The sequence below is a fragment of the Tigriopus californicus genome, chromosome 4, assembly GCF_007210705.1.
Source record: "Tigriopus californicus strain San Diego chromosome 4, Tcal_SD_v2.1, whole genome shotgun sequence".
Classification (NCBI taxonomy): Eukaryota; Metazoa; Arthropoda; class Copepoda; order Harpacticoida; family Harpacticidae; genus Tigriopus; species Tigriopus californicus.
Genome location: NC_081443.1, coordinates 2,580,050 through 2,593,860, shown reverse-complemented (window position 1 = coordinate 2,593,860; position 13,811 = coordinate 2,580,050). Strand labels below are relative to the sequence as shown.

Genomic DNA, 13,811 nt, shown 5'->3' with positions numbered 1-13,811 from the left:
CAAGGATAATTAGGGCTTTGTTGCTCAAATTCAAATTGTTCCCTGACATCTTGGTCTAGGAGTAAAAAACTGCAGCTCAAATTGAGTCAACAATCAACGGACAGGAGTCAGACTGGATGTTTGAATAGCTTGAGTGACTCAGATAAGGTAAATGGAGATAGGCAGAATCGGCTGGAATATCCTCCTCTGACACTCATGACCATGGTCGATCATGGAATCAATTTCGAGTCAACTACTCCTTCAATGTTCATCACCCACGTGCATTCTGAAAAATAAGTCAAGAAATAGAAAAATAAAGCATGCTTCGAACCTCGGGTCTTAGAAAGAGCTAGACTGTATCTACAAAGAATACTGTACTGCATGTGCGTAGAACAAAATTACTCAAAATACAGAGCTATTTGCAGCTCTCAAATGAACGTGATTCATTCCCAACTATGGCACTTGTGATAAGGAAGCCGTTAAGTCACATTCGACCCTTCCTTCTCTCAACGACGGTCATGTTGACGCAATCAGTGATCACACCTTCATAATAATAAGCTCTTTTTGGATCATCTGAGCATTCTGGTTCCTTATGGTCAATTGTGGGAAACCGCCACATTCGGTGGCAGACCAGCCGTTGTACGATGAGGTCAGTTCTCAATTTGCGGCCTGGTCAGCCGCGATTTGCTGTGTGTTTGGGATCGTGGGCAACGCAACGACCCTATTTGTACTGATGAAAACCAGAAGCCTTCGCCGTCATCCAACCACGCCCTTCTTGGTGTCTTTGGCTTTCTCAGATCTGATCTTCAGTATCTTCAACTTGCCTCTTTTGGCCCACAGGTCAGAATCGTTTGCGTTGTGAAATTAAATTTTTTGTTGGTTAGTTTTAAATGGTTACTTTTGAACGGGTCAAAATCATGAAGCAAATTTGATGGTTGTGAGCCTCTTAAACTAAAATATTGCTCATTCCATCTTCATTAACTTTTAGAACAAAAGTGGGTTCTACGGGAAGAAAGCCGACAGTCCTTAAAATGTATGTTATAACTAGATATGATTTTTAAGACATCAAATTAAGATTCCGTTGATTTGAAAAGTACCTCTGCTTATTGTATTAACAGTACTGAGGTTGATTCTAGTTTTTTTCTTGTTTTAAAAAATGTTCCTCCACTTGAACGCCTTACATTCTCTGTTTCTGTTTATTGCTGAGCCTCACAATTGAGCTTAAATTGCCCAATGCCTTAATTTTGTGTTAATATAAATCATTGAAGGCTTGTGGCAATTCTATCTTCATGTACGAAGCTCCCTGTGATTGAATTTGAATTTGGATTATCTCCCTTCGACAGCAGAGTCTCTTAAAATTAAAACCCTATGTATCGTGGGAGTCGATGACAAAGTCAGAGACATATAAATAAAAACATCACTTTAAAGGTTCACAGTTTTTTGATTAGTTCTTTTAACTGACTGTTCTCTTTCGCAAAATGATTAAAAAATCTAAGGAAGAAGCATTTGCTTACACAATACCTTGCCATTGCTAATTGAATTGGGTAAAAACTGGTTGGTTCACATTAGCCTATTTTTGACTACTAACCTGTCGTTCTGAATAATGAAACCCAAGACGTGATTGGTCACATTCTGAAAATGTACATCCCTACCGATAAATAACAATTGAACTAATTTCAGATTCTTTCATCGCGATTGGACGCTCAGTTACAAAGCATGTGTCGCTTTCCCGTTCTTCATGTACTCGAATGTGGGCGTGTCCAGCCTTAGCATGATGCTCATCAGCTTGAACCGGTTTGTTGGAATTTTTTATCCAAACAAAATGGACAAAATCTTCACCCAAGTCAAGTCATGGCTGAGTGTTATTTGCCTTTGGATATTTTCCTTCACCGTGCTAAGCTTGCCCTTGGCCGAAGTGTGGGGCCAGTATGGCTACGTCAAGGCCACATTCAGTTGTACCTTGCTCGAGAAGAATGGCCACACACCGTTGATCTTCTTCTCTCTGATATTCGTGGGGATTCCTTGCACGGTGATGATCATTTCCTACAGTTTTATCTTGTATAAAGTGCGGGCTACGGGTCGAGCCATCCGGAATTTCTCGCAGTCCACGGATGCCGGTTTGGATCAGAGCTCGAGTGTGGGACACATGACTCGTACACGAGAAAAGGACTTGACCAAAACATTTGCCATTGTGTGCTCGTGCTACATCGTCAGCTTTATCCCCGTGTCCATACTAAGCATATTTGATCCAATGCCGCCGTGCTACAAAAACCCGGGTTGGCACGTGATGGGATACGTCATGTTTTGGTGCTCCGCCATTGTCAACCCTATTGTTTATATCTTTGCCAACCGGCACTATCGCAAGCACTTCTATTATTGCATTCAGCGGCTCTTGTGTATGAACCCTGAAAAACCCACATCTAGTACTGTCTATTCTCCCACGTTCACCCCACAATCTACCACTAGATCCAGGCGAAAAGAGTTTCCAAGTTTGCCTCGTGAGAGAAGACACGTGCCAGAATTTAACGGCCAAGACTCTCTCGAAATGGAAGTCCTGAACCCTCCCAGAGAAACGCCAGAGCACCTTCAAATGTGGCAACAAATGAATCCACCAAGGCAAAGTGGTTCACCAATTGGTTCACCAATCTACGAGAATGTCGATAGGCAGACGTATCCCAAATCATTGTTGGTGACGGATCTGGATTGATGTCCATTTTGGGTCGAAACAATCAATCATCAAATGATCATAACTAGATAATTCGTATTGTGTAAAAAGAGGCTGCCCAGAGGGTGCACAATGTAGAATTTATATTCCTTTTGTAATACTTCAAGTTGCCCTATTCAACAAAATCCTTTCTGAACAAAAAAAGTGTAAAGGGAATTGCACTTCAAGGAGACATTTTTTATGCTTCATTTATTTCAACATAGTTACAAAGTACCTGCTCAAGAAGGTAAGAAATGTGAATATTGTAATTAGATTTATTTACAAATAAATAGATGGTATTTGCCCATATTTCTTCACTGCATTGATTAACCTTAAGACCGAATTGGATGAAGGCTGTAAGAGTGAAAATGAGAAGCTTTACCCCAACACGTTTGACTCATTTGAACATAGAAAGCTAGGCCAGATTTCAGCACAATCGAATGTCTTCGACAAAAATCTTTAGGCTTTTTTCATCAAATTCATCAAAAGGCTTGAAACTTGGGATACAAAGAGCACACAATGGTACAACATCAATTCCCTCATTTTGTGCCTTATTACATGGAGCTGAAAATTGACCAACTCTGTTTAGTTCAAATTGGCCCAAGTCGAGTTAGGAAAAATCAAATGGCTTGATTAATGTACATGTAGAATTGACTTACAAAACGGCCACTTTGTTCTCAGAACAAAGAAAGTTTGTCTAAATAACAAATTATGTTTAATATTTTAGTACAACTTACACTTCCGTACACGCTTAATTGAATGCTCCTTTTGTTAAACATCGATTTGTTTGATTGCCAAAAGAAGGCTATTACGGCGTTTCAAACAGGTTCGCTCTACTTCAAAAGTTTAAAGCCATGAGCTTTGGCTTGAACCACTGGAATATGGACTGAGAGCCTAAGGTTAAAAATGAATAACTCCGTCTCAAGTTAATCCATTAAATTTCTTACTTAGGATTGGAGCCTAAGCACTTGAAATGCGTATTTCAAATTTCAACTCAATCGAAAAACCGGACCAAAAGATATGCTCTCTTAAAGCGCAAATGGGAAGGAACCTTTCAGTACTGATGGGATCAAACAAATTATCACCGGAGGTTGCAACTAGGGCTACCAATTTACACTTTCAGTGGCATATGGCATTACTGAATAATGAATATCGGAAACCTGTTAGTTAGTCACAAAAAAGTAACCCTGATTCTTCTTCCGTCAAACCGGGGTTACCTTTTTGGTCACACCTAATCTTTTAGGGTACGTTGGAAAAGGCGGTGCTTTGAGTTTCCGAGCTTTCTGGCGATCCTGATTTTAAAAATTTATTTGATCCCATCACTAAACGTTTGGACAAGCTCTGGCAGGTTCGTTTGTACCTCGTCCTTTCCACACAGAATTGTTTACTGAGCTTTGAGAGGGCATACATAATCTTTGATCCAGTCGTCGGTAGATCGATTTGAAAATTGGAATACGTGGTTGTATCGACCCGGGCCAGCCTGGTTCGAAGCAGAACGCAATGGATTGACTCGATTCTGAATGTGAATTCACAATTGTAGTATCCTTGCCCATCATCCAGTGGTTCATGGCTATTGAAAAAAGCTACCTATGGTGTTATCTACTTTATGAGTGCCTACTGACGGGAACATTGTTCATTGACCCTCAAACAAGATGAGGCTCAATCCAAAGGGTCAAATTTAAGTAGTACTTTGGTGGGGAAAATTGGCCATCTTTGTGGAACAAGAAAGTATTCCCCCCATTCACAGCTCTGACTTCAATCAAATGGACTGCCCAATATGACTCAGTTCTGGGACATATGCAACTACAAAGGCATCTACAAACCATTGAAAGCTTTCTTGGTCGTTTTTTTTTGGTCGAGTGATGAGGATAATGCTGGCATTTATTATTCAAAAGGGTACAAATGGTTACTATAACCATTCCTTTGCTTACTTCACTTATTTTACAGGTAACAAAGTAGTTATCAAGGAGCTTTGGGCTTTAATGATTTATTTTAGGCTCAGTTGTGTCAACTACGCGAAAAAATGTCTTGTTCTGTTCATGAATTTAGTTCTTTGAATGGCTCAAGATTTTGCTTCTAAGCAAAAAGCTAAAGATCGACATTGAATGTCATGAACAAAGTGGAGGTAGGAATAAGATTCAAGCAAAGCACTTTGCAGTATGATAGTATCGAAACTATGGATTACGAATCCCAAAGTTTTTTTGCGGATTTCCTTACCGTCACTTGGAATGGAATTTTTAGCGGTTCAAAGCGAGAAACTTCTTTTTTACTTAACTTTATGTTCATATAATATCTGATCCACCAACGAACTAGATTTAGGGGACCCGCTAGCCTTGAATTAGGGTTGATCAGGAACTTTGGTCGCACAATTGTCCAAGCCTGACCTAAATCTTGCTACTGGATCAACGCCCACATAAGCCCTACGAATATTTGAGGGCAGCCAATTGAACAAGATGGAGCCCGAGAAAGAAGAGAGTTGGACTTCATTATTTTAACTAGCCTGGATTTTTGAAGGCGCAAAACGTACGTTAAGCCTCTGCGGTCATTGAATTTGACCCTAAACAAACAGTATCACATATCTTTCGTACCTTCTCTGAACAGTAGATAGTCTTAACTTCTTTAATCTGTCCCAATACGAGAGCTCTCTCATTCCAGCAATGATCCTAATAAGACATCTTTGGAATTGTTCGACCTTGCAAGCCAGCTTAACCCATTAGAGCGCAGTTGGGTAAAGCATATTCAAGATGTAGCTGAACAATCGACTTGTGCAGAGTTGGCATCGTAAAAGTGTCTACTATCGCTGGACTTGAACGACCAGTATATCCAATCACACGTTTGAAAAATTGCAAAAAAAATACATTTTCCTAATTCTTTTTGGGTTCGTTCCCTTTCCTCGAAAGATGTGCATTTCAGCTAAGAAAATACCAATAAATTTTGATCTCATTTTGGTCTTATACAGTTACGAAACTTTGGAATAATCTATACCACGTAATTTCCTTTACAAATTGTGCATGCACGGTCAAGCTTAATCCTCTGCATGATATAGTACAAATTGCCTGATCAATTTGCGCAAAACCCAGCAGAGATCCCTTTTTTGCAGAAGATAAAATGCATGTCTCTTTCTTTACCTCTTGAGAGATAAGTACAAAATACTACCCATGAAGAAAAGATATTCTTGTTTAACTAGCAACAAAGAAATAAGTGCCATAAGCAATTGTCCAACAGTTTTGTAGGTCATTCATCTTACCGGTTTGAAATCAAGAACTGGATGTAGAGGCTTTAATTGGGCAAAGTATATGACGTACGGTACAATCTCATTATTGACAACGTTTCAGATGTTTGAAAGAATTTACTGGTGCGAAGAAAAAATGTGGGTTTTATCACTATTAGACTTTTAGTGCTGTACAATATATTCCTGGATAAATCAAAATCTCTGAAAGGCAAGGCTTCATGGGTGCCTTGTTGTCTCATGTAGCAATTTGTCAAAACAAATAACAACGAACAGATAATAAAGGCAGAGACAAAATGAAACCTCTTCACTTATTGTGAATTTGGGTATTTTATCCATACTCTACATGGAATATATAGAGCCATGCTAATGACACTCAATCTTATCGAACAATTTAAGTGTTCGGTAAACATTCATGTTACTTTTATACTTCCGGTTACAAGGCGATAGTCAGATCAAGATTGAACGGGTCGACAGGATCGTAGTACAATCCTGATTATTAGAGAACACCAGATCCTCAACGAGCTAGATGGCGCTACATATCCCATATATTTACCAAAGCATCACATCACCCTAGTTTTGCCAATGTTTCCCCCTGGTCGTGTAGTTTTAGGAATACGATTTAACTCCACTATACAACGCAATGCAAATGACAAAGAAACCGGCGGAGACCATTGGGAGCCACCTCTTGGATTCAAATCCCGTATTTTCTGGCCATTTCCATTTTCGTGAAATATCTGCCCAATAGAGCACACTAATTCTTTATCGATCTGACGTATGTTCGTCATTTTCAAATCGCATTCGCTTGATAACAAAGCACTCATTGTACATTCACTTACCTTCTTCTCATCGAACAGCTCGCTATGTTGACACCATCCGCGATTACACCTTCAGAAACAGTTTCATCTTCGAGCTCTTGAGCAACCACATTTTATATCATGGTCGATCGTGAGGAGTCGCCGTTGTACGATGAGGTCACTTCCAAAGTGGCCGCATGGTCAGCCGTGATTTTTTGTGCACTGGGGATCTTGGGTAACGCAACGGCGCTCTTTGTTCTGATCAAAAACAAAAGCCTTCGTCACCATCCCACCACGCCATACTTGATATCGTTGACCCTCATGGATCTGATCTTCAGTGGATTTAACTTGCCTCTTTCGGCTCACAGGTAAAATTTTGCGACAGGCTTGGGTTTTGCATAACGGTCACCGATTGTATTACGGCTGTACTTGCACCCTCAATGTTGTATCTAAGTTTATGAAGGAGATAAAAACTGGCCTGGATGACGGAATCGAGGTCTGAACAAGCACAATTTTATTCTTGTCGTTTTCTCCATTCCGTTATTGGAGGACTTGACTTGATGGACTCTGGGTGCTCAAGCGAAGATTTCATGCATACTGTTTCGCAGGAGTGTATCGTGCGAACAAATGACTTTGAGATGTGCTTTCCGTAACATTTTGATTGCATACTATAAAGATCTATAGCTATGTCGAACATTTTGAGTAACATCTTTAAAACACTGATTTGTCGTCCTGAAATACTCGAAATTGAACAAAAAAAAAACTAAATTTTGTTGTATTTTTATTGCCGACCTGAATGTACCCGTGAAGATAAAAATACTACCTTTATCATATTTTTGATAATCTCGCCAATGAATAATGCATCTATGATTTTAAGGTGGTGACTACTTAGATCTTTCCTCTTGTTGAAAAAAACGTGTAAAATTTCCCCTCTCTAAACAGATGATTCATGTGCCCAAATCAGTCGAAGGGCCGGCCCTTTGTGTGCAAATTTGCATCGACGGCGTCTAAGATTGCTCGTCTTTTTGGGCCCTGATGGGTGTTACATGGTAATGCAAAGTAATTAGCAACAACGAGAGCAGGAACTTTCGCCAAAACCTTTGGCCAACTTTAAATGGCAAGCGGATCTACCGACTCTAACTCGCTGGTGGATCAGATATTGTGTGAAAAATAAAGATGAAACATTTGAACGATTATAAATATTTCATTTGTGTTTCATTTACGCTCTGATCAAAGGTTGAATGGACCGGGGATACCATTTCCTTTCGGTAAATAAGTAACAAAAACATAAATCTTATTTTTTTTTGCCAATGACTAGACTAAAAACAGTTATGCTAAACATCAAAATAATTCTAAAACCAGTTTCGAATGTTTTTTGAACTCAAGCTTACCTACAGTCACCAAAATAAAACACCGAGTCTTCTTGATTAGGTTTTCGATCATATTTTAGGCTCTTGAAGCTTTTTCAACCAAATTTGAAAAGGTGATCATTTCCAGATTGTTGAATAACATTTGAAATCATTACAGATTTTTTCATCACGGCTGGAGCCTTGGCGATGAGGCTTGTGCCGCCTTTCAATTCGTCATGAACTGCAGAGTTGCCGTGTCTAGTTTGAGTATGATGGTCCTGAGCTTCAATCGGTTTCTCGTGCTCTATTTCCCCGTGTCTCTGGCAACGTTTTTCTCTCGACGTCAGTCGAGTTTATGTGTTCTCGGCCTTTGGGTAGTTTCCTTGGCGGTCCCGGGATTACTTGCTTTTTTCCAGAACGACAGCCACCACGCCAATCTCAGTGATTGCACTTCCATCATGAACAAAGAACACTCGGCATTGATCTCTGATCCCTTTGCTTTATTTGTGGGGATTTCGTGTCTCGTCATGGCCATCAGCTGTTGTTCCATCATATGCAAAGTTTGGGCATCAGGCTTCTTCCAAACCACGGATACCGGCCTGAGACAAGACCGCAGTGTTGGACAGATAAATCGATCTCGGGAAAGAGACTTGTCTAAGACCATTGTCATAGTATGTGCCTGCTTTATCATATGCCTCATTCCTGGGTGTATTGTGAGGACTATACAGGACTATAGAGGTGTGAAAACGGGCTGGCGGGTGTCCGCGGAAGTCATATTTTGGTGCTCGGCCATCGTTAACCCCACAATTTATTTCTTTGCCTACCAATACTACCGCCAGCACGTCTTCTACAATGTTAAGTGGTTACTTTGCATGAACCCTCAAGATCCCACCTCGACAAATAGCAATCCGCAGTTCATCCGCAGATTACGAAGCATCGTCCACTGCTCAAGTTCGCCAACAGACAGATCAGATCCTGAAGAGCAAACGCCCCTTGACACGCCAGTACATGAACGAGAGACAGTCCAGCAATTCCGGAGATCGGAACCAGTGAGACTGACTTTGACTAACTCAAGGTCATCGCAACAATTGCCTATGTATGAAAATGTCCGTTTGCAATCGTTCTCAACCTCGGTTACGGTTACAGATATTTGATCAAATCTAGCTATCTTTGGATCATATTGACCATGATAGCATCTGCTCAATGAACATCCTAGTGCACTGATTTACACTTACAAAAATACGCCTTCAACTAGCTGGACTTATCAATTCCAGATCAACTGGCAACAATTAATGATACTTCTTGTTTCAAAGACGTTTATTTTCACGAGATGGGCAAAGGCTTTAAATCCTGGAAGGATACATCATAAGCCTCACTCGCTTTCCCATGGCTTGGGGAGGGAGGTTGCGCGCGAACTTGGCACGAACGGATCCGGTGTTTCCATGACAGCGGGTCACTTTGCCCCAAATCACACGCATGTGGCTCTTCTCGGACTTGCCGTGGATGGAGGTCTTGTTCTTAGCCTGGAAGTAAAAAATGTACACAATTCATAATAAAGGTTGTCAAGACGGACAACATCTAACGACTTCTTTGCGATTTGGCTGGATAATTTTGATCCCTTCACACTATCATCAAGAAGAAACAATAACAACATTGTTATTTCTTTTGAAATTGGCAATTATCTAAATTGCATGATGGCGGATTTCAGCTTGATGAATTTAAACTTATAACGCCTTTTTAATTAAGGAAACAGTGAAATAAATAAAGAGAACAGTTAGGACGTCTTTTTATTTTTTAGGGACAGGTACAACACACCCACATGGATTTTAATTATCCACCCTCTTAGCTAACATGATATTTTGTATTTCGTGAAGAGAACAGTCAGCCAAATTCGGCGGAGACTACTTCTTGTAATATCATGGTTAAAACGAAACGGCACAAGAGTTTTTGATTGCAGTCATAGCCTCAATTTATGCAGCGGCCGCTGCAGCAGCCGCGGCAGCAGCAGGAGCATCGCTATCCCCACCTTCTTCGGGATAATCTTCATCGTAGTAGTAATAGTAGTAATAATAATCTTCACCAGCTTTCACTTTAGCGGGAGTGCCGAGGCTACCGGGTTTGCCCGTGGCGGGCACGGCTGAAGGAATGAACGACTGAGGAGCTTCAGTAGTAAGAGACGCTAAGGGAATAGCAGGAACCTCCACTCGGGGTGTGACTACTGGAACTTGCGAGAAGGGATTGGGAGAGTTGATGGGCGCGGGAGGCTGGACACGAGGTCGGTTTCGATTTGGGATGGGAGCTGGTCTCTGTGGGACGGGCTCGGGAAAAGAGGGTGCGGCTTGAACGGGCTCAGGGGCCGGTCGAGCACGAGGTCTTGGGCGGGATGAGCGGAAGGAGTTGGTATCGACAACTGGTCGAGGAGCGGGACGTGGAAGGGGAACAACGGATTCCTTTTCCTCTTTCGCAGTTTCAACCAGATCTCCCAAAGGCTCACTCACAGGACTTTGAGGGATATTTTGAGAGGGTCGCAAACGACTGGGGCGATTGACACGAGGTCGGTTAGTGACAACCTTGGCACCCACAGCATTGGGATCAGCACCGGATCGAACCAGTTCTTGCTTATCGAATTGCAACTCGCCATAATAGTTGGAGCATTCTGGAACATCCTCGGGATCAGCACACTGACCCTCGTATTGGCTATCTCCTTCGGAAATTTTGAAAACAGTTCCTAAAGGACATCCATACTCTCTGGGAATCCCACCAATGCACACGTAGTATTGACGGCAATCTTCTGGATGAGCATGTTTGCTGAATGTACCAGCACGGAAATCAAGGGGACATTGGAAGGCTCCTTCCTCCTCTTCTTCTATTTTCTTACACCGATCGACCTGGTCCGCCCATTTGCAGACCTGAGCTCGCACATCGTAAGCAAGACCAGGAGCACAAGAAAATCGGTTAGCCAAACCATCCCGACATTGGAAAAAGCCAGCACAGTCTTCTGGATCTTCAAAAGTACCGTAAAGTCGAGGACAATTGGGGGCTGAGATGGCCGGTTCAATCTCCGTTCGATTGCCACAATCCACATTGCTTAGGTAATCACAATTCTTGGTTGTGTACGTGGAATCCGTATCAGCAAAGCCCAAGCCATTACCACAGAGCTCAAGCGTGGCCTCACCTTCCACACATTCCCAATACTTGTCACAGCTCGAGTGATGGGGATAGAATCCTTCGAATTCATCTGGACACTGAAATCCACCTTGACCATAAACAGCGAACCCCTGAAGGGCCAGACAAGAGGCTAGGGCCACGAATCTCTTCATTTTGGCACAACTCGATTCAACGACGATGAAATGTCTATTGGATAAGCGTGGATAACTTGTTCAGACCAAAGACTCTCGATCAATTGGAAATTTGGAGAAACTCCTTCGACTCGATTAGTTACGGTTTAAGAACTGAGAGCGAAACTACCACCCAATGCCCCCACGTATCTTCCACGTTCAAATTGCTTTTGTTTCTAACTTGAGAAGAAAAGAGAAAATCTTTGGTCTGAACCGAAAAACCACGATCCACGTTGAGGGCGGTACAACTTCGCACTCTCTATCTCTATCTCTTTCTCTCTCTCTCTCTTTTGAGGGATAAGTCTAGTTAGTAGGTCAACGAACAACACTTTCAATGGACGGCAATGTTGCCTTTGAAAGTAGAGATGATCTTCCACCTGTGCTTGTGTCTGGATGGAATACCACGATGAAACTAACTCACTACTAAATCTATTTCACCCCTGACTTGAGTTGAGAATAGTAGGATATCATCATCTTGGCTTGCGTACCCGCACTCCTTCCGTCGAACCAAGAACCAGTCATCCTGTCACGACGGGGCCTACTACTCGACAAACTGCCGATAGTAGTACCAATACAAATGCCCCCTCTTCCACCACCCTTGCTCGTACGACTCGGGAATCCAAGCTATCTCTTGACCTTGTGTGTCGCAATCACACACCTGAACGGCAAGGGGGTATGTACGTACACGCTTGTCTCGGATTCTAGCAAGACATATGACTACGATCACTACGTTTGAACCTCCTCTACCATACAACCACCACCATCACCACTTCTTCGAATAAATACATACGTCCGCTCCTTCACAATAGCTCAAATCTTTTCTTGGAAGGGAAAAGTTGGAGGATTCGCCACCTGACCTCAGAACACCGCATGAGATAGGAGGCGCCGGCCGGCATGCTCTTATCTATGTGGATTTATTCCCACTGGAACGTGCTAACTCTTCAAGTCGAGCGAGTTTTGGGGGTGGTTCATGAAACGGAATATCCATTATCCAGTTCATACAAGGAAGTCTTCATCAAACCTACGCCTTCCATTTATCGAAGTTGTTGGCGTTGAGGGTGGGGTCTCGGCAATAAAATAAATACATTCCCATTGCCCACGAATGCTATGCATGATTTGAAAGGAAGAAGACAATAACAATTCGAGGAGCGATTCTGCGCAGGGATTGGTAATTTTACTCTCCGTTATTTTCGGCATTTTTGTCACAACAGGTGCGAAACTAGATTAAACTGCATAAGTTGCATCATGTAAACAGTCACGGTAACGGTAGGTACAGAAGGTTAAATGATAATTCCAAACGTCTTAAGGGCATTATTGGCATGGTGAGTCAGATTGATCTAGTTGCGATTTTAAGGGTACGCAGGGAACAAAGCCATCGAGTAGGACAAAGAATCAAGGGCTTGAAGTTATCTGTCAAGTCAAACTGCTTAAAACGTTGCAACCGTAAATTACACAACAGAGCTTGACTCATTCAATAAATGTCTATAATTGGCAATGCAATTATAAACAGGCTTGCCATTCAAAAGAGAACGACCAACGCTTGGTCGAGCAAGGAATGAAGAAAGAATGACGTTCCTAAGTAGAAGGCGTTGCACAACAAAGAAATCCCACTTGTTCCAAAGAGCAAAGATTAGATCTAATGCAAGAAGACTAAACGCGTAATTAGGCTCCAAATAAAGTGAGCAGATGATATCAAAACTTCATGTCTATGTTCAATGCGAGTCTGTCTAGGCAAGGTCACGAAAGTCCGATCTTACATGTCTTCGAGCAAAAAATCTTCTTAATTTGGCTGAGAAACTAGGAAAGACAAGGGGTCTCCCATGAAAGCAAGAATGGCGCAAGTCTCTTGAGTTAACACAACTGCATCAAGATGTGAAAAACAAGTTAGGATCTCTCTTGAAAGTTCAAAGAATCGTTCTCAGCATCTTGTGTGAATGATGGAAGAAAAGAGTTCTCGGAAGTAGACAACAGTGAATTGGCATAGCTTTAAAGTCGACCGAAAACGTAGGCTAAGACATTCAACAACACAGAAAACATGCGCACTAGAATCGATAAAGGAGCCAGAGTCTCTTTTTCGTGGCAACGTTAAAGCTTCTAAATTCTCTATTACCGGTTATCAAATTCAGGTTGGGGGTAAAAAGTTTCACCTCCCGGGCTTCTTACGAGCAATGGGAATTCGTAATTGCCTTCAGGACAGCGGAAGCGTTTCCAGTCCCTTCTTTAATGGAGACCGTCTTTTGGCGATCTTAGAAGCCTGTTCAATCCAAGTTCTGCACACCTCAATTGGGACAACAGTATATCTTCGTCTACTTATACGCGAAGACTACCTTCTGAGAAACTGGACACCACCTGGATGTCCTTGACGTCTCCAGCTTCTGCTCCCAAGTAAACTTGTATGAAGGAAGTTCAGGGGGG

General features: G+C 42.0%; 3 protein-coding genes across 4 annotated transcripts in view; 1 reads left to right on the top strand and 2 right to left on the bottom strand.

Annotated features, from left to right (window-relative positions):
• The first annotated feature begins 416 nt into the window (after window positions 1-416).
• LOC131879564 (uncharacterized) lies at window positions 417-9,835 on the top strand. The gene is made up of 4 exons (XM_059225922.1): window positions 417-819; window positions 1,660-2,684; window positions 6,834-7,077; window positions 8,237-9,835. The coding sequence occupies exons 1-4, from the start codon at window positions 572-574 to the stop codon at window positions 9,210-9,212; spliced, it is 2,493 nt and encodes an 830-aa protein (XP_059081905.1). The 5' UTR covers window positions 417-571; the 3' UTR covers window positions 9,213-9,835.
• Window positions 9,358-13,811, bottom strand: part of LOC131879865 (large ribosomal subunit protein eL33-like) — an 8,608-nt gene continuing 4,154 nt past the window's right edge. For both annotated transcript variants that reach the window (XM_059226320.1, XM_059226319.1), the window contains one exon: window positions 9,358-9,581. In XM_059226320.1, the coding sequence (XP_059082303.1) occupies window positions 9,402-9,581 (180 nt within the window). In that variant the 3' untranslated portion in view covers window positions 9,358-9,401. The remainder of the gene's footprint in view (window positions 9,582-13,811) is intronic.
• LOC131879861 (uncharacterized) lies at window positions 9,821-11,628 on the bottom strand. Its single transcript, XM_059226314.1, has 2 exons — window positions 11,611-11,628; window positions 9,821-11,412 (listed from the first exon to the last, which is right to left on the bottom strand). The coding sequence occupies exon 2, from the start codon at window positions 11,376-11,378 to the stop codon at window positions 10,029-10,031; it is 1,350 nt and encodes a 449-aa protein (XP_059082297.1). The 5' UTR covers window positions 11,379-11,412; window positions 11,611-11,628; the 3' UTR covers window positions 9,821-10,028.